Genomic DNA, 20,680 nt, shown 5'->3' on the forward strand with positions numbered 1-20,680 from the left:
TTTATACTGGAAAGAATGTTTTGAGCGTGAAACAAAGCAGCTGCTAACAGGGCCGACAAAGACTAAGTTATTGGCTGTCAGGCACACAATACCCAAAGTCTTCATTAGCGCAGCAGCATATGCTTCTCTTACCTGCACACTGCGGAAAACACCCGCTGCTACCTCTCATTTACCGATGGTTTGAGACTGCGATACTGCAACTGCAGCCTGGTGCACAAGTCTCAGCAAGATGCACTAGTGACCTGGCATTTAAATAGATATCAGGGCAAACTGGATTTGAGACTCATACGGATAAATTCTTACTGTGTAAGGTCCATTTCCTTCAGCTTCCCCACTTCTTGCTTGTGTTTTTCTTGGAATTCCTTTGCGGCTTCTTCCTACAACAGGAGAGCACAACAGATGCATTAAGCTCTAAGTGCAATAGTGACCATGTAATGCAAGGAAAATGCCTTTCCCCCGAAAGAGTAGTACATCCCCTAAAACAAATGCCAGATGGTCCTGAAAAGCTTCTCTCTTTTATATAATTACATTTGTGTGCTATTTGTATACATATACTTGTAATATATAACTCCAAGAACATCTTAGTAGGCTCTGCAAAAAATCTATATTGCAGATTAACAAAGCATGACTAGAAGCACGGACCACAAAGCTGTCAGGTTTTAACTACCATCAAGTGACAGACCTGATGTGGAATTCTTTCCATCCAAGAAAATTAAGATTACAAGGCTTCTACACCCAAGGGAACTCCGTGAAGTGTTTACATATGTATGAAGAAGAAAGTTCATAATTACCAAATCGTCATTTAAAGATTTCAGCGTTGGCTCCATTACAATATCCTTTGTTGCCACCATCTGCTCCTCCACAGCTTTTTCCTGGACTGTGTTGAACAACTGTAAATGAAGTAAGCCAACACATGTAAGACTTGATGATATTTCTTCTAAGTTACTGCTTTAAAATAAATAAGAAATGCTGTCTGTCCCCATGGAACTCTTCTAACCTTGCAAATAGTATTGGGCAGTTGTTTATTTCTGATGCATACTTTCCATCACACTGAAATAAAAAGCTCAAGGCTGCTTCCCAAAGGCAGAATTATATACAGCTTTTATAGGAAGTATAAAACTGAAATCAGTCAGCACTCAACCTCACTCACATAAATGTAGAGAACTCGTAGTTTACAACACGCTTCATTAATAAAGCATCATCTGATAACACTGGCAGCTAAAAGCTGCATTTATTTCGGTTATTTTTTTCAATATAATTACAAAGGTGTTATGCTGAGCGAATCATCTCTCCAGTGAACAACCTACACCAGACTGCAGAAGCTTTGGTACCGTACCCTGATCCTTGAGAACCAGAGGCCCCAGACTCGGCAAGCAGTGGCAAGCAGTTGGCAAGTATTCTGTCCGTCCCACCATCTGATAACTCATCACATTACTCACTTTAACACAGACATCAGAGAGAAAAGAAGCCAGATCCAAAACTTTCCCATTATTTCACTGGACTTCAAGTCGACCTCTAAATGACACCGGGAAAGTTTTTTTCCAAGACAAGTTGAGATGCCACCAATGCGCTGAACAATCATAAACAAACAGCTCAGGCTCAGCTGGCAACATAGGCTGTACGCTCAGCATTTTGGTCAGGACATTTCAATATTTAAACGCATATCATAAGCACTATTATTGGGGAAACCACTATATAAATCAATGCCGTAAATATCTGCTTTTTCCACTGGGATTTTCGCATCTTACAAAGAAGTTTACACTGGGGACATGTTCAAGACACACAGTTCTGATTCAGCTTTCTACTAGTGCTGGGCTCAGTACTGGAATCACACTTTGGTCCAATACAACCCAGACAAAGCTCGTCATGACACTATTACCTGAACTACTTTGCGGATGATTCTGTTGAAGAGGCCCATCAACTGACTGCTGGGCAGTTCTACCTCCTTTTCCAGTTGGTCCAGAGATTTATGCTGTAGGCCAATGCCTAGAAAAAGGGCCTGAGGAAATGACATGTATTTCAGTTTTACTTTTAGAGCACACAAACACATAATACCCTCTACATTCCCTACACAAGGCTGGTACGAGTTGAAGCTTTGCTCAGATGCATGGGAACACCCCTAAATTATTCTGTAGACAGCAAGTGCCATTCCATACTTAGTACAGATGAATACCTTTCTCATGAAGTACAGTTCAAGAGCCAGAAGACCTTGAGGGCGTTTTAAGCCACAGTTCACACCATGTTATAAATGCGTGGAGTGCTCCAAACACAACAGAGTATGATCCCTACAAATTTTATTCAAAGGAAACACTAAAGGTAGAAGAACACTACAAGCAGCTTCCTCCAGCTGCCTAGAGGTATTTAAGAAATGTGTAGATTTGGCACTTCAGGGCATGCTCTAGTGACCGAGATTGTAGGGCTTTTTTGTGTGTGTGTATGGTTGGACTCGATGATCTCAAAGGTCCCTTCCAACCATGAAGATTCTATGATTCTATGAAGTCATGAAGAAGACTACAAAAGAAGCAATTAAGTGAAGCAAAGTCTGTTTTTAAAGATGATATGAAACAGGAAACTATTCCAAATATATATACCAAGAGAGGTGAAGCATGGCTTGTTCTCACAGTGATACATACCGACTGCGCAGCAGAGAGAGAGATATCACCCATCTGGTTGAGAAAAAACATCCTGGCAATGGTAGGTACCATATCCATGATGAGATGGTAGTCCACCATGTTGCGAGAGTACATCTCTAATCTCTTCAGGTCATACGGGATGAAAACTGATTCTAATTCAGCACGACTGATGGCTGATGGGTTCAATAAAAAGACAACGTCAAGCCTGGTCTTCAAAGCTGCTCAGGGTCTCAGTATTTAACAAGTTCCTTTTCATATCAGTGAGTAAAGGCCAACTGCTGCCCCACAGGTTCACTTCCCAACACACTTCAGAATTCAACACACTAGGTGTAACACTGCTATTCAGACTGGTGTGGTTATTCAAAGTCTTTTCAGACAGACATACATCCATATGAAAAACATTACAACTGTCAAAACAGACCAGTATATCAAATTAAAGATGCCAGAGAGACTTAAAACAGTGAGTGCTGAGAAACACAGGTTGCCCAGTCTTTAATTACGTTACACCGGTTTTGCTGTTAAAGAGCTTTGTTCGCTTGTAGCAGCCACCAAAACACTTTCACCAAGACAGGTGCTTAAAACCCACAAGAACAGATTACCAAGTTCTCTCAAGAGGACTCCCCTCGGTTAAGACGCACTGAGAAAACAGCAATTTGCTTTTAAGCCAGAAGTGACTGTTAGAATTGTCTTGTCTGGCCTTTTTTTATATACTTTTTTTTTAATGCTTTTTTTATACTGCCTGTGTGTTTCCCCCAACAAGTGCTGCACTGAGCCCAATAACACGCAGTTGAACTAAAGCCTCTCTCTTAGAAAGACATCACATTCCAGTTTCCAAATTCCTGATGACAGTGTTCTTCCCAAGATCCTAAGCAACCTGCTCTGACTACTGACCCTTGCTATTCAAGGCTTCCCTTTTAATTCCATACTGGATGTGGCAGATGTCAGTATCCATCCATGTTTTTTGATGCATTTCGCTGTTACAGTCAAGAGCTCTCTAATTTTGGGTTACTTGAATCATCAATCAAAAAAGCAGGAAAAAAAACCCTACACCAAAAAAAACCCCACTACCCATTTTCAGTGGCAGAAAATGCCCACTTAGCTTTTACTTAGAAATACAAGCATTTTTCTGGATAACAGGGACAAAACATAGTAACTGACCAAGAGCAATTGTGGCAATTCACAAGAGAGATCGTATAATGCATGGATTTGAGAACTCTGATAAACATATACATAGACTTTAAACTGCAACCTAACTGAACATTGCGAACCAGGGTACTCACGTGGTTGCGGCTGCTGTTTGATATTTTTGTTCTGTAGAATATTCAATGCCAATGAGGGAGAGAATGTGCTGAACTGGTAGGAAAGCAGAGAAAGGAACCGCCTCCTAAAATCTATAGGACAAGATGATAAAATAAATTATTCCTGTGGACAAAACATCCCAGAAGATTCCCCTAACGTTAGCAAAATCAAAGTTACCTTTCCAGAAGGCAGTAAGCCAAGGCTCCTGTTCAGTGTCCTCTTCATTCAGCATCTTCAGCATGATGCACGAATGCTCACCGGTCAGGTCATTCTAATAAATAAGATATATCTCCCATCACCCCCATGAACCTTTTGCACTCTATGCTCAACTGAAGAAGGCAAAGGTCTTCTAAATCAACAAGAATTCATGTATCAACTGCTACTGATCACCACTACCTAATGTAAAACCTATGAACGTCTAGAATTTGGTAAATCCCAGTACTGAGGGATTTTGGCTTCTCAAGGTAACGAGTAGTCACCAGTATTGCAAATTCCAGGTACAGTTCAAGAGCCAGAAAAACAACAAAAAAAATACGCAGTGGCATGGGACAAATTATTCTCTCCAAAAGTACTGTAACTGCTCATGCTATTTTTTGTAAACACCTTGAAAAACGAGAGCGGTCAGTTCAAGGGCCACTTGCATATTTTACCAATGACCACATTAATAACCCTCAACAGCTGCACCTGCACTCTAATTTTTAAGTGCAAACTAATTAGAAGACCACATTCACAAACCTAATACTTTACTTCTTTAGCTAACTATAGGCCCAAAGAACAAAAATGAATATAAAACAACCCCCAAATGTAGTCTCAGAAAACTTTCCTGCCCAAATCACATCTCACAGAAGCTAATGGAAAGATGCCCAGTGATTTCAATAGGGCTGGATTTCGTTCAGAAACAATATGCGACTTACTGGTGTCTGCCTTAGATAAACTGGCACAAATCCAGCACGTTTCCAAAACCTGGGGAAAGGGAAAAGAGAAAACGCACTGAGAATTATGGAGCTGTTGATTCTACAATAATACCTGTGGTCAAATGCAATCTATCTACCGTACAAGAACAACTGTTGAAAACTAGGCAAAAGTCTGTAAGACACTCCACCAACTAACAAAAATGAACACTGACAGCAACGGGAATCAAACCGACTGAGGTTCTAACTTAGAGGAGTGAAAAACGATGACTGTGATACCAAAAAATGAACAAACTTTGAAAGACAGAGACGTGATACAAGAGTTATTGTATTTGACATGCTTCCAGGACCTCCTTTAAAAACAGGCAAACAGGTCTTGACCAATATCACAGACTCCTAAGAGATACCCTGGGGAGGGCCTGAGGATTTACAGTTTACTTCAGAGATTCAGCTCTTCTTCAACAAATGATGATTTTCCCTGGCAACTCCCACGTTTCAAATAATCACTTGTGTACCAGAGAGAACCCCAGACTGGTCAGCAAAATCCTGTTGACATCCCTTTCCATTCTCATGTTCCTTCTCACGTCTTAGTTACAAACTGACCCTACGATTCAGTTTGCCCAGTAAAAGGAGGACTTAGTACAAAAAGACCTGCTGAGACCAAACATATGGCATCCCAGACAAAAGAGAGAAGCCAGGCCCCAGAGCAACTGTCCCTGGCAACCTACCTCCCCAGGCTGTGGGGTGACTACTCATCAGCTGCGCAGGATGTTGCACAATTTCAGCAGGAAGCCCTACATGTGCACCCCGGCGTCTCCCTATCCCACTATTCATCCTTTTTTTTTAATCTATCTCACTGCAGCTAACAGTCAAATAATTAAAAAAGTAGTAGCGGAACACTTCATTCTCCTCCTTTGCCCTGAGAGGGATCATTCAAATAAAGTAAGAAATCTGAATCATCTGCTTTATAATTTGCCATGATTAAGAGTATTTCACGATAACCATTCAGTTCTGCTGCCCTCCTGCACAGCTAAACAATTCACCATCCCATTTTGGCATGAACTTTGCAGCATGCTTGCCGTGGAACAAAACAGGCTGCAATCTTTGTGTCTGAAATGCTGAATCGTACATAGTTGTGTTACCACGGTTCTGACTGGGTCAGTCACAAATTGGCCTCCACTGCTCTTACTTCTCTTGAATTCAGCCTCATCTCATGTGCTTGTACAGCACCCGAGGTCCTCTCTAAGTGGGGGTAAGCCAGCAAGGAACCAAGGTTTTAGGTGATAAATGACTGTTTTGCTTTTTGCCTAGCAATGGGAAGAATTCTGCATTATTTTGAATCTGTCTCCCAAACTACAGATTCACCACTTCCCACACTATGGCTAAGAAAGTCTCAGGAATCTAGGTATTTTATAGAATTTGATAATATTAAAAAAGTTAGCATTTGTTACAAAATAATTGAATTGGTCCCTGAATTGGTCATGCAGTTGGACTAGATATCATTGTAGGTCCCCTCCTACTGAAACTATTCTGTTCTATTCTAAAATGGTATGCTTTCATGTAAAACTGTGTTGTAAAGTAGATATAAAATGTAAGAAAAATTGATAAATATTTTACTGCTGGAGTAACTCAGTTCCTCCATGGTAAGAAAAGCAAGAAGCAGCTGCAGTTGCTGGTGAAAAGCATTTACATTAGTCAGGAAACTAACAACTGGCCTTGAAGTCAGCAGCAGCTCAAGCTTCTACAGGTCACAGGAAGCAGTATTTAACTCCTCCCTACTTATTACAGGCTGTTCTTATTTTTCTAGCCTGGAAAAACGTAGCAATTAAAATTAGTTAACTGTTTAGAAGGATCGCAGAGACAACCAAGAAGGGAATGGGTTTTCCCTCAGAAAGAGTCTGAGGAAAAACTACCCCGAAGGTAGGATCTCAAAGATTACACTTAGGATCAACCCTACTGCACATCAAGAAAAGGTCTTGCAGGAGAAATGGGCTCAGACCTTCCCAGTTTTACAAACCAAGAGAAGCATGCAGAGATAAAGGGAATGTCCAAGGGCTAAAATAACATCATCTGCACCTCTATATATTATATTATTTATATATACTATAAAAAAATCTATTCTTTTAATATAATTTATACAGTTATATTTTTGCACTGGATGTAACTAGAAAACAGAATAATGTCTTACTTGAGTAATCTTGGTGTTAGGCCATAAGATACCCCTAAATAGTCCAGGTTTTCAGCTTGTCTCTCGCTCAGTTTGAGAAGTAAAGGAGGCAAGTCTTTCCGAGGTGTCACAACCTCTTCTAATAAACTAACGGTCTGAAAGAGAAAGTGGAAATGGGTTAGTAGCAATCCTCAAAGAAATCTGCAAATTAAATCTCTTATTCTGTATAAAAAATGAGTATTTCCTTATTACCCAGAGAAATGATTAATTATTGAGACTTACAGTGAAAAACAAACAGCTTAGCACAACAGAAAAGACAAGAAATGCACTGAGCTCCATACCTCACTGCTTACAGTTGCAATTTCTTTTGGCTTTTGAACTGTTTTTTCGTCCAAACATGGAAATTTGCCTTCATAGTACATCTGCAGTAAAGTCAGAGCTCTGCTGCCATAGCCCATCTGTGAAGTAGGTACAATACACTATAAGCAAAAAGACATACCTAGTTTTTAAGACAGGGCAACAACATTCTCCTCTTACAAACCCACTAACAATCATCAGTGCAGAGATCACTCAGTCACTGCAAAAATGCATTTTCTTTGCTACATAGCACTCCATAAAGGACACTACAGAACCCAAACGTCCAAAACCACAACGAGAGCCCAGTTGCTAGTTCAGGACTGTGTAATAATTCTCGGTGCTTAACTCTGGCACTCAGAAAATGCCAAACACCAGCATGAACATTTGTTAACCTCCCAATAAATATCACTGGATCTTGATTGTAGACTGCCGCTTGGGATGCTGGTACGCTACAAACCTGCCTAGTAATGATAGAAGCACAGGTTTGCTACCCACCCAGAGGAAAGCAATGTCCCCCAGCCTGTTGTGGCATACGACCATTGCTGCATGTCTGTCTTCACTGTTACTGCCGCTGGCTCAGTCCCCAAGCTTAAAATGGGGCAACCGGAGCAATTGAAGTGTTTGCCCTGTTCTTGAATTCTGCCTGTAGAGCCATTCTCATGGTACCACTGCTGACTATTCACAATAATTGGGTGCCAAAGTACTTTACCCCCTGATAATCCGGATGAACTGCAATACGAACAACACGCCCACCAGAGAGGCCCCCAAAGTCCGGATCTTGGAACTGCATAGGAGACAAAAGTCAATTTAAAGAACACGGATGGGCACTCTGGAAATAAGAAACAGCGCTGAAACGTACGTTGGGTGTGAATACACAGCAAAATTATTCACCTGCTCTGAAATGGTCCAGGGAATAAGATCACCAGAAGCTTTCTTTCCCCTGGAAAGGCTGTTCATGATAGACTGGCGAGAGATCTCTCCCTCCATGCACACCTGCCAGAAAAGGTGAAAGACCATTGTTGGAGAAAAAAGTGTTTACTCCTACAGCCACTCCACTACAGCAGAATTAAAATTTATACTCAGTTGCCGAGTATATTGTGCAGTATTGACATTTCATGTGATCCCTGCTCTGCAACACGATGAGTAAACATGTATGTGCCAACAGACAGGCTCTGCCCCTAAAATCCCTGTCTCAAAAAGCACACCAGTGGGCCAGCCCAGTACAGCTGACGCAGCAGGCGTTACATTATGGTGCAACAGCAGCCTGAAGAGATTAACAGCATAGAAACTGGTCTATGCATTTTCTGTAGTCCATCAACAGCAAGATAAAAGCCTGTCCCACCAATATTTCTCTTTAAATGTTATATATTTTTCATGTAACTGGGTTTTTTCTTTTAAGAAACAGTAGATTTAAGTAGGTGCATTGAACACGTAATTAAGAATCTGTGTTCTTAAGGAAGGAAGCATATAGTCAGATACCCAACAGTCAATGGCTGAAATATTTCTACACCTCTAAGCACGTACATCTGAGGAGTTTGTATTTTTGCAGTTCTACTGCAAATAAAAGGGATGCCAGAAACATGGGACAGGCAGAGTGAACCAATGAACCAACTCTCCTCGCAGGAAGTTGAAATGGGAGGACAAAGTCATCTCTTGAAGCAGTAGTTCAGCTCCTTAGAAGGTTTCTCAGCACAAACACATTGTGGAGACTGGGAGGTCTATGTGAAAGGATCAGCAATTTATATTTATAAAGCAATATATTTATAAAGCAATTAGTGTTAACTAAAGAAAGTGTGTGTGTGGGGAAACACACTTAATACACGATCATAACACGCACAAAACCACAGCTGTATGCTACCGTCTACTCCTAGATAGTACACTGCCGTCGAAGTACGCTGACAGTATACCGTCTCACAGCAGCGCACTGCTTCGTTACTGAACGGCACACTTTATAGACACACGCTGCTTTCTTACCTGAACAACAGCAAGTACTTCTGGTAATGAATTCTGGGTAGGTGGAACAGGGGGCAAAAGGCAAAAAAGATGATGGGCAGGTGCATCGGACAGCATTTGGAGGTCATTGGGTGAGTTCTGGAGGGTAAAGACATATCAGAAAGTTGAATTATTCTATGAGAAGAGTTTCAAAGGCCGGTGTAATGTCAGTAGCTGACTTTTAAAGAATCCTCCATTTTCTGAATTTAGGGCTATTAAGAAACTTGGAGCAAGGACAATACCAATGGATGAAGAAGCTCACAAGCCAGTTCACGGCTGTTACACTACCAGACAGCATCTGTTTTTCCCAAGTAAAACCTCTTGCTCTTATATGTATGGAACTGAACTTTCTATTTTTATATAGCTACTTATCTCTTTATGAAATCTTAAATATTTTTTTGAAAGGACAGATTTTTAGTACTCAGTACTTCAGTACTCATGGACTTCACCACTCACATTTACTAGTCACCCTGGTCTCGAAACCTTGAGATGAATTATTACTACTCTTTTCAGTAGTACAACAGTATGAGTCCTTTGGTTAACTTGAGGCTGCCAAAATATGGTAAAGAGAACTGCAAAAGAGGAACTGACACTATTCTGACAAGCTTGTAGGCTCATCTAGAATTTAGTCTCCAGAATTCTCAAGACAAAAATATTCCAGATATCTGTAAATCCAGTATATTCAGCCAAGACCAAGGCAGAGATCTTCTCAGAGAAAGGAGAATATGGAACTGTATACAACAAGAAGCAACTGAAGCTGTTTGGAAACCTCAGTTAGGCCAATTCAACTAGACTGTCATAACAAGCACTGCTCCCTCCACAGAATTGCTAGCTGAAATTTTGATAGACGTAGCACAAGCGTTACCTTGTAGTGTGAAGCCACATAGAGGGCCATCAGTCTCTGCAGAAAAACTTCGGATGCTCTGTGGTAACAAAAAAGCGTGTCTCTATTTACATAGTATCTTAACACAGGGATTAAGGAAAAAACCTCCTTGGAAACAAGGAAAGAGCTCCTTGTTGGTTTAGGAGTAATTTTTTCAATAAAGCCGTGGGCTACATGCTGCCTTGTGCTTTTAGACCCTACAGCTCTGTCTACAAGAATGAATGACTTTGGGCAGTGTTCATAGCTTTCACACTCTTAATCTGTAAAGCTAAACCTTTTATAACTCCAACAAGGACTTCCCTTCATTCAATCCTTCCTTAGGATTGTCTCTGCAATAAAACTGGAGTTTGGTAATGTCCTGGTAACATACACCACTGGTCTTATAAGGCAGCAGTAAGAGCTTAACTCCGGAAGCGTGGTCTTTAATAGACTTCTGCCAAAAGATCACGTGCTGAGGTTATCAAGTTAAACTGGAGAACCCACTACTAATCAGCTTGAAAAAGCCTCTTTCACCGGAAAGCAATATATTTTGATCAGAAGACAACATTTGAGTAAGGATACAGGTCACAAGTTTCGGGCAGCGGGCAGCCAGAGATAATTCTGGTGATGTTGAGACAGTCCAAACACAGCAGATCATTTAGCCACTTTTCAACTGGGTCACCAGGGGCATATCTGATCGACTCATGGAGGGAGACTTCATGCAACGTACGAGCTGCAAACAGATTTCAAAGAAGAACATTTAGTGTTGGAAGTTACAGCTAACAAAGAATGCAATAGGATCAGTGTCCTTTGAAGGGCTTCCAGGAGATCAGAAAATCATTACTCGTATAGCTTTCATCCTTTAAAAGCCTTTATATCTGAAAATCATGAGGAGAGTTCCTTCATTTTCCCATATCACTACCTTCCTACAGCTAAAAAGTACATGGACACAAGCGATACCCAGAGGGCTTGCCAGTCAGCAGCACCGGAGATCATGGTTATACACCACAGTCCAGAACGCAATGGAGTACCTGAGGCGAGTTTAGCTGTAGCTGTAGATTTGTTCTCTGCTGTCATGGTGACTTGGGTTTGTGCACTCTGCTGACGGAGCTGCTGAATGAGCTTCAGAGATAGTGATCGACCAGTACCCTCATACCTGAAAAGCAGAAGACAAAAGTCTGAAGCAAATAACCCAACAGCAATCCTGAGCCATGGTGAAGCTCCAGCACAGAAGTAGGCTGTCATCTAGAGCTATGTGCCACTCTGAGGCCTGTGAGGGCCCCAACCATCCGTGAGAATCGCTGCCTTTTGGTGTTCTTGAGCATGTAGGACAGGGCAGCCTACCCTGTCGCTTTCTTAGTCTCACCATATTAGAAGGAAGATGTCATTCTTCCCTCTCTCTTAACAGAATCCTGTTTATATATTTGCTGCTTGTAGCAGAACAAATGAGGCGCAAGTCAAACACTTAACGAATCCACGGTGGAACAAAAGAAAGCAGCAAGTTCAGGTACTGACTCTCGGTTATTTTAAGGAACAGTTCCAGGACAGATCAAGAATTAGCATGACCTGATGTAATAGCGTGTAATAAAAAAAGCACTGTAGATAAGAAATAGTCTACTGGCACTTGCACAACTGCTTTTCCAGGTAGACAGTTGCTGCTCAAGCCTTACCCGTTGATTGTAGAAGCCATGAAAACAAGGTAAGGGCCTAGCAGGTTTTTCACCAGGGGCAGAGGAATGGCAGCAGCTTCATCAATCACAACAAGTTCAGCTTGACCCAGTTTCACAGAATCCGCAGGGTGTATGTACTGCAAGGAATGAGAGGACACCGTCATCATCAACAACAGCTTGTCTGGGAATTAGGGAAAGGTCAGAGTTGGCAAAGCTGGAGCCCTGAAAAGCTGTTTGTTGTCCCTGTTCTCCACAACCATCAAGCCAGAGACTGAGACATGAAAACAAATAGTTGGGAAAGGGTTCATGTTACCCTAACAAGAACTGGATCGCACATCTTTTTTTGCACATTTCCACACAAATTTAGCCGCAGAGATCATGAAAATGAAGGAAATCTAATCACTAGAAACATATGCTCTTCCTTCACTGTTTCCTTCACCTTCCTTTGCTTTTGTTTCAAGAAGAAATCATCCACCAGCGATTACCAAGGGAACTTTGTAACCTACAAGGTTACTCACAGAAAGGAGATATTTTGTGAAAGTCACTCACCAGAATAAAAAGGTCTGCCTTAAAGCAAAATCAATCAGGACAAGCCAACTGTTATGAAGAAAAAGTAGAAAGGGAAGACTGCAAAAGAGGCCAGTTACCTGAATGGTCTGTCTGTGCTCCTTGAACACGTTCACCCTGACAACAGCCTTGTTAAACTCTGGATTTAAAGACTGAACAATCTCATAATCCAGATGTTCCTGAAAGAAAACATTGTTAAACAGTGTGAACAAGACAAGATTTAAGAAAAACATCATTTACCATTATCATCAAAATAAGTTCACTAGGAGCACACTGTTGTTTCAGATTCTAGTTAAAAACTCTTATAACAGAAGTTTCATAGGCCTGAGAACTGAGAAATTATTTACTTATCTTAAAAACTATTTCACAAAGAAACTGATTTTCGCAACTTAAAAACAGAAAAGGAAACATTACTGTACTACGATTCACTTTTGCAGAACATTATTAAAAGGGCTGGTAGGGGCAAAAGCTGATAGCTAATTTACGTAAAAAATCACAGATGAGATGCAAAACCCCTCCTAAACAGGAACACTGTGAAAGTACTGTAAAAGAGTCTGCTCTCCTTACCTGATACTGCAGTGCATCAAAGCCTTTAAATATGAACTCAAAGAGAGTGTGAAGGTTATCAGGGCTTGGAGATGTGACAAAGATATTGGAGTAACTGCACAGAAAAATAAAACAAGAGTTTAGCTCTTTCTACATACACATACTAAGAGGGGTTGATTTTACCTAATAACCAAAACACAGCAGATTACTTTAGACACTTATCTCACTTTATGTGAGATTATTTTGATTTTTAAAGACTGAGGTTTTCTTATTACTATAAAATAGAAAAACTTGAATATCAGTGTATGCAGCAATCAAAAGATACAAGAGTAATAAAAAGGAAGGATGAAGGACCGGAAATTACAAGTATACAAGTATATTCAGATCCTGTCTTTTTTTTTTTTTAACTCATGGATACAAATAAAGCCTGGAAGATGGAGGGGATCACTCACCCAAAAGCTACTGCTCCAGCAATGGCCAGTCCTAAAGCAGCAGATTTACCACGTCCTCTGGCTGCTGTTAAAGCCACAGTGCTCCGTAGAGTCTTCTCAGAAATGGCTTCAATGAATTTTAGAACTGCTTTTGCCTGATGATCAGAGAACAACAGAAGACAAAAATCAGCTGCGTTGAAATTGCTTTCAGCATTACTTAGACTTACCACTAGTACACGTCTTCATTCATAGAACAGGAAGAAAGAAGAGAAAGACAAGACAGGAGAGCTGAACATTAAAACCCAGACAAACAATGTGCAAGAAGTGGTAGTCTTGACCCACTGAGTTCTTGAAATTATTCAGGTCAAAACACAGATCAAAAATCAGTACAGCAATTGTCCATTACTACCTCCATGCCACTGACCACTGAGTACATTCAGCAAGACGGGAAGAGACACATTGTCCTCAGAGGTGGAAGATGAACATATCTTGGCAGTGAGAAGGCTTACTACAAAAAGGGCTTAAGCAGTGCACAGCTCTGGGAGCCACGAGGCTGAACTGCAGCTTCTCAGTGGATACTCTGAAGCAGGAAAGACAATTGCAATCGGGCCTTCATTTACACTAGTCAGTGATTCTCAAACTGGAAAAAAAGTGCAAGGGAGGCAGGAATAAGGGTGTATTAAAACACGATATGGATTTTCAAGTTCTATTCAGAACTAAACTGAGCAGAAACTTCAGGTTAGACTACAGCCGTCAATGTTCACGCTCAAATTTGATTACATGCGAGGTAAGACACAAACATGAGTACCTAAGGTTACCTGTCAAGCACAGAGTATCCCAAATTCAAACACCACACCAACCTGATCCAGGGTTTTACAGCCATCCACCAAAACTCCTACAGGCTGCGTATCCTGCAAGCTCTCCTTCAGTTCTTTCAGCTCCAAGTCCTGCGGCTGAAGGCTATCTTCCTATAAGCACAGGATTTACCATAACAGGATTAGTAAAGGACGCTTCGACACAGTTATACCTTTGTCATGTCTTCTGGTATCTTTTATTAGGCAGAGAAAGATATCTGAAATGAAATGTTACCACACTTTGAACATACTCCCTAGAAACAGAAAAATTTAAATGGACGACAGATATTTAGCACTTAAATTTTAACACATCTTCAGGAGAACGGTTACATGAGAAGTGGGTATCCTGGCTTCCCCAAGCTTAGAGAAAAAAAAGAAAGGATTTTTTAGTACGTAGTAACCATAGAATAACATTGCTAGGAAAAAGAGACCATTGACAAATTTTCTGAAGAATCTAATTCATTTTTCAGTCTTCAGACTATTCCAAAATTTTATGATCTTTGTTACACCTGTCACACGAGGTGTACATACTGCCATGAAGGGGGAAAAACTACTCCAGCAGCAATAGATCAGTTTTCAAACCAATATCAAGATTTTCAAAGTCAAACAAACCTGGACACAAAAGGAATCAATTTTCAATAGGAATGAATTCTGATTTTCCTAATTGTCACTTAAAATTCCAAAGGCATCGGTCTATCGATTCAACGGATAAGCATTAGTGCTGCTGCCAATACTGTTATAATGCTAAGGGGGATTTGTTTTGTTTTGTTTTTTTAAAATCAATGCTCTGTTAAAATGTTTTTACCATCTCTGACATAACCTATGTCGGTATTTCTTAGGCAAAACAAAACAGTTCAAGAGTGTAAAGATTTCTGTTTAAAACTGTTTCCATTTTACTTTAGTCTACAATGGAAAGTGATAAAAGTATACATTTCTAACAGTGCAAGCTATACGTCTGGCTTATATTCAGTGAATGTCTCCCGAGATGTGGCATGCGAATTCAGAAACTGAAACAACTACCACAGCTTCTAGCTATCAGGTGTCTCTTGAGCTCATAATAGACCTTTTTCCAAAGCAGCTTCCCACCCTCCAACCCTCGAAAGACTTTTTTATTTCTCTCGTTCCAACTGTCCATCAGCCTTAAGTCTCTCTATGTACTTCTCAAGCAGCAACCACAGCAATTAAGCTCCACCTCGCTAGGTTAAACAGTGATACAGCAAAATCAATTAAGACGGGCAAGCACACAAAAAAAAGCTTTGACAAAAAAAAAAACAAACAAGGAGGAAAGGCACAACAGCTTCCCATGCTTCACCCACACCAGGTATAATTTTTGCAGAACATTCTACTCCCTGTCTGCAAGACAATTATTTGATATAAATCAGGGTGAAACAAAAGTTTCCTCTTTTAAATCTTAAACACCCCGCGGTAAACTCAGACCAATTTCTCCCAAGGAAAAGCAACTGGCGTCGCTCACTGACCTGCGACTGTGGTGGAACAGGTGTGATGTTTGCAACATGACTGGAGATGGGCAAGATATTCAGCTGATCATCAATCACAATGCAATTCTTGCATGAAGCCAGAGAGAGAATGAACCTGAGCAGTAAAGCAAAGACAACTCAGTAAAAACACTAGCAACACAACTGCAATTAGGTAGTTAATTTAAACTCTTCTCTAAAGCCAGACATAGTATTTACAGCTACTTACAGATGAACTACAACAAGTTCACGTAACTGGCAGTGTGACTCTTACCATGAAATCAGTATCATCTACACAAAAGAGGTATCCACTTACCAGGATGTCTCCAAAGAAGAATGATAACTAAAGATGATCTACCAGGAGAGCATTTAAGTGGGAAGTAGCTGCATAAAAGTCTAAGACATGAGACAACTGTGACAAGTGCTGATCACCCAAAGACTGCAGTCAGCACTGGCTTATTCATCCTTCTAATTTCTGACATGACAAAACCACCCGCATGCTAAAGAACAAATGCTGCAATTTTACTATGGCTAGAGCTAGGGCTCGCTCAGTCAGTAAGAGATGCTTATTCTATACAACAGAGAAAATACCTTTACAAGGCACTTCTAAACCCACAAAGAATATTCCACACTAAGCAGTTTTAAAGTACTGCAATAAGTATCTGAACTTCTGTGCATCTAGAGCATACATTTCCACAGAATGTTTCAAGAAAGGGACTCAGAAAAGTTTACAAATCTGGCCCTATTTGCATATCCCTTGTAACTTTTGCCAAAATTTTGTATACAATTCCTCCAACAATAAATGTATTCATTTCCACAACAGTGCATGAAAACTTCACTGAAGCAGCCAGGAAGCCCTGTTCCAATGCAAACCCGTAGGATGCTTTCCTAATATGAATACATGATGTTCCAGATGCTTTATCTGGGCATACAGCCTAGATCCTTTACACTCTTAATAACTTACCTCTCATTAAACCGTCCTACCACATCCTGGTGTGCTTCTGTTCTATATCGAGAGTGTACATCCTGAAACAAAAAGAAAAAGTCAATCTGGAAAACAAAGACCAGTAACAGCGACACTTACAAGATTGCTACTCATGGGACGATCCAACTTCTTTTCCACTCCTGTGGATTACAGCCTCCCTTTCCATCAACACTGCATCCCAGACAGTATTCTGATTTTCTATTTGTTGCAAAACATCCACATTTTCCAAATACTTGTTAAAAATGTACTTTTCCACCAACAGTTTTCACAATGGTCTTTCTTATTTTTGCCTGACTTAAAGGTCAATTCTGCCAGGTACAGAATGCTTCAAGCACCTCAGGGATGCTAAGAAAAAATAGTCTATCACTTTAATGTGCCTACTGGCATTATTACTAATGGAAACAGGTCTTGCTTTAGGGGTAAGTTTACTCAACGTGAATAGGTCATATATAGAAATATACAGTAGCAGTGAAGCTGATCTCACCTAGAAACAGGTCACAAAATACTCAAAAGGCCTATTTTTTTACTTAAATTTTCTGTTACATGGGCAGATAGCATAAACATTTTGCAAAACTATTGCGGAACAAAAGAATACGGTTACGTTTGTGAATGACGGGTGTTTCTTCCTTGTAACCTAGCAGGATTTCAAGACACACAGGTTGTCAGAATTGCCTAAGCATAAGACACATTCAATCACAGATGAATGAAGGAGCAGGAAAGATGACAGAAGGAAGACTACAGCGAATAACAAAAGCAAAACTTAGCATCACCGTGATGTACCTACTTATATAAAACAGACGCATTATGTTGAACATACCATGGTCATTGTATACAGCTGCTTCAGTGAGTTCATAGTTCTCAGGAGAATCACCACAATTCCACCACCTTCTACTGTTTCAACAGTTCTAGCTAGCAGGTTTGGAGTCAAGGCTTCAAAATCCTAGGAAATAAAGAAAAATTCAAAGTTGCCTGGAGTTCATCAGTGCAACTAGGACCCTGTAAAAGGAACAGAAAGCCTAAAAATATTATTTCTCAAAGTTTAATTCACACTTAACATTTGCATTAACCAATATCCCATTAAAATTCTACCAACAAGGCTATCTCACCCTCGCAAAACTTGTAACAGATACATAAGGCCATCATAATTGAAATAACAGAAGCAACAAACAGTATTCCTGCAGCATTTAAACCAAAGCAACCAATACTAGAGCAATGTCCTTTTTAAGTCAAAAGTTTAACTCCTTACCTGAAGTACACACATGCCAAAAGTGTTACCAAGAATCTTATGAGTTTCATTGTAATAGCAGTAGCGAATGTTTGTGGCTGCTATGAATAACTCAAAAGGATCATCGTCCTTGATGTTTAAAGTTCCGCTTTTAATTTTTTTCTGTAGTTGTCTCATCCTCTTCTTCCGGTGGCTGGAGAACAAGATTATACAGAAGTTTTCTTGAAAAACGGTTTGAGAAAAGCGCATTCAGGCCTATGTTCAAGTCTAATTGGAAGTCAGAGCCGAGCCTCCAAGGAAAAAAGCCTTGAATCACAATTGCTCTTTTCGCGTTATGTTCCCATGTGTTGCAGCCCAAAGTAGTGGATATCACACAGAACCAGCTGTTTTTGCAAGAAACCCCTTGGTTGGAATCATGCAGTTTCAGGTAACGCTTCCTCCCTGACTTTGTGTGCAGACTGTAAGTACGCACACAGATCTAAGAATCAAAGTTTTAAACACTTTTTCAAAAGCAAGGAATTCTAATGCTTAATCCACATACAGTTCTAAACATGACTGAGGCTGAAAAGCTGGGGAATTAAAGTTTTAACCTTTGAGGTTAAAAAGGTGAGGGAGAGATTGGCCCAGGATAACAGAGTGAGCGTTAGAGCTACACAAAGAAATCAGAATTACCTAGCGCTAGTGTCAACTGTATTAGTGAAGGCAATTTTAGTTATGGAAGATCAAACTTCCTGTAGCTCCTCTAAGAACTAATATTGTTTCTCCTTACAACTAAATCGTGCAACCCACGCCCAGCAAACCAGTCACAGAGCTTTTGCTTCACACAGAGTAGCGACCGCAGCATGAGACACAAGAAGCATCTTACCTGCTAAAGCCTAGCTCCTTTTTGTAACACCATAGCACAGAGGGTCTGGCCTTTACCGTTGCTTTAGACAACATGTGATGAAGTATAACCACCTGCCAAAACACAGAAACATTCGTGAACAACTGTACTCACAAGCTAACATCAAAGAGCAAAATATTTCTCTATACTTGATGTTACAGCTATGTTTTCAACTGAGCAATCATGTGCAAAACAGAAGGATCCCTTGACATGTTGTGAAGGTTACATTCCTTCTTACACAGACCTGTGTGTCTGTGCCTTCTCCAGGGCTACGTGACATCGAACACACTGAATTATTCCTACCGTTTCCTTAGCACTCTTCTTTGGCAGAACTGCTAACAACTGTACAAACAGAAGGCGATTACTCCAGGCTAAATACAGTTCCTGGTATTGGTCTCTTAGTAGATTTCACACAACGTATGTCAGGCGTCTACAGTTTACCAGGATTTCATTTTGAGTTTTCATCCTCTAGTGGGTTTGGCAACCCACCTCAGGGATATGTAGCCAGCACATCCAGTAAGCATGCCTGCTGCTTTAGAATCCAGCTCATCCGTGAAAATACTGAACACAACCAGACTCAGGATATGTCCCACCAGAACTCACCCGTCCGCTTTAGCAGCAAATCAATGACAACTTTCTTCTACTGCTGCCTGATCAACTCGTTATTTTCTAAGTTTTTTTATAACTAGTTTATTGTACTTTTCCCAGGAACTGGAGCAAACTGAACCAACTTATCTTAAAATACTACAGTTTTGCCATGCTGTTCTTCCCCTTTCCACTCCAAAAACACAAGTCTGGAGTCTCTGAAGCGTTAGTGGTTAATTTCTTCCATACTATGTTACCAGTTGTATGGTATGGACCTATCAGGTAGGTCCAGGCCAAATTCTGGCGTGGTGACATTTGCAAGATGACTCAGTACATAAAACGGCTTGAGAGCAAAACCGTAACATCTTACATCAGAACTGCGACAGGAAAGAAGCCCCTGGTAGGCAGAAAATTGGATATCTTTTTCCCCAGCTTACAAAAGAAGATTCTGATTTGCCTGAACTCGCTTTTTTTTAACGGTCATGAGCTTCTCAAACAGTAGATGTTTAAGAAGTCTCCTAAGCCATTTCTAACACCCTTTTTCGTTTCTGCAGCGCGGCGAGTCACCTCACACACCCAGAGGCACGCCATTGCTCTGCCTCATTCTGTGCGGGTTTTAACGCTTTACAGAGGAAAAAGCCGGTACCGGGGGATTCCAGATCAGCCTTTCTTCAGAGGCGCGGTTCAAAATCAGCACACACACACACACAGACCCCCGCCCGGAGGCAGGGCGAGTCCCTCTGCCCTGCGGGAGAGCGTTACCTGGTCCTTGCCGCGGTCGCCGACCACCACGAAGAGGGCCCGCTGCCGCTCCGCCACCCCATTCTCGATCAGCACCCGAATGCGGTTGTCCACCTTCCGGCGCTGCATGGCTGCGGGGCGCTCGGACCTTCCCCCGAGCCCCGAGTGCCGCCCTGAGGAGACGCGAGGCGAGGCGAGGCGAGGCGAGGCGAGGGGAGCCGAGCCGCCCCCTCAGGCGGCAGCGAGGGACCCGGCGGCTCGCGGCCACACCACGTGGGAGCGGCGCGGGCCAGGGCGCGCGCGCCGCGCACCGCAGCAGGACCCCGAGGCTGCCCCCGCCGTTCGCCTGCGCGCCGTAAAACACAGCTTTATTTATTTCTTTATTTAAAAGCAGAATTTAAGCCAGTTTTCCGCACGGGAAAGTCGCAGTGGAGTTGAGGAAACACGCATTGGTCAGAGCCTCGACGCCCTCGGCCTGCAGAGACACGGAGTGCAGG

The 20,680-nt window shown here is 41.3% G+C and overlaps 1 protein-coding gene across 3 annotated transcripts in view; it reads right to left on the minus strand.

The window, feature by feature from the left end:
* The window catches only part of NAT10 (N-acetyltransferase 10), a 45,878-nt gene extending 25,464 nt beyond the window's left edge, over nucleotides 1–20,414 (minus strand). For 2 of the 3 annotated variants that reach the window (XR_010071024.1, XM_063334523.1), the window contains exons 1-26: nucleotides 20,205–20,413; nucleotides 18,840–18,931; nucleotides 17,996–18,167; nucleotides 17,567–17,689; nucleotides 16,729–16,790; nucleotides 15,768–15,882; nucleotides 14,296–14,403; nucleotides 13,457–13,590; nucleotides 13,026–13,119; nucleotides 12,539–12,637; nucleotides 11,892–12,028; nucleotides 11,253–11,377; nucleotides 10,804–10,954; nucleotides 10,225–10,321; nucleotides 9,342–9,458; nucleotides 8,259–8,360; nucleotides 8,077–8,151; nucleotides 7,352–7,468; nucleotides 7,032–7,165; nucleotides 4,847–4,895; nucleotides 4,110–4,203; nucleotides 3,914–4,024; nucleotides 2,634–2,806; nucleotides 1,880–1,999; nucleotides 792–890; nucleotides 304–377 (exon numbers count right to left, since the gene is read on the minus strand). Coding sequence is in view for 2 of the 3 variants with exons in the window: in XM_063334523.1 (XP_063190593.1) it covers nucleotides 304–377; nucleotides 792–890; nucleotides 1,880–1,999; nucleotides 2,634–2,806; nucleotides 3,914–4,024; nucleotides 4,110–4,203; nucleotides 4,847–4,895; nucleotides 7,032–7,165; nucleotides 7,352–7,468; nucleotides 8,077–8,151; nucleotides 8,259–8,360; nucleotides 9,342–9,458; nucleotides 10,225–10,321; nucleotides 10,804–10,954; nucleotides 11,253–11,377; nucleotides 11,892–12,028; nucleotides 12,539–12,637; nucleotides 13,026–13,119; nucleotides 13,457–13,590; nucleotides 14,296–14,403; nucleotides 15,768–15,882; nucleotides 16,729–16,790; nucleotides 17,567–17,689; nucleotides 17,996–18,167; nucleotides 18,840–18,931; nucleotides 20,205–20,312 (2,882 nt within the window). In the remaining variant the exon portion in view is untranslated. Of the gene's footprint in view, nucleotides 1–303; nucleotides 378–791; nucleotides 891–1,879; nucleotides 2,000–2,633; nucleotides 2,807–3,913; nucleotides 4,025–4,109; nucleotides 4,204–4,846; nucleotides 4,896–7,031; nucleotides 7,166–7,351; nucleotides 7,469–8,076; nucleotides 8,152–8,258; nucleotides 8,361–9,341; nucleotides 9,459–10,224; nucleotides 10,322–10,803; nucleotides 10,955–11,252; nucleotides 11,378–11,891; nucleotides 12,029–12,538; nucleotides 12,638–13,025; nucleotides 13,120–13,456; nucleotides 13,591–14,295; nucleotides 14,404–15,767; nucleotides 15,883–16,728; nucleotides 16,791–17,566; nucleotides 17,690–17,995; nucleotides 18,168–18,839; nucleotides 18,932–20,204 lie in introns of all 3 variants that reach the window. The other variant, XM_063334524.1, reaches the window with a different exon arrangement.
* Nucleotides 20,415–20,680: the final 266 nt, after the last annotated feature.

The sequence above is a fragment of the Chroicocephalus ridibundus genome, chromosome 4, assembly GCF_963924245.1.
Source record: "Chroicocephalus ridibundus chromosome 4, bChrRid1.1, whole genome shotgun sequence".
NCBI classification, from domain to species: Eukaryota; Metazoa; Chordata; class Aves; order Charadriiformes; family Laridae; genus Chroicocephalus; species Chroicocephalus ridibundus.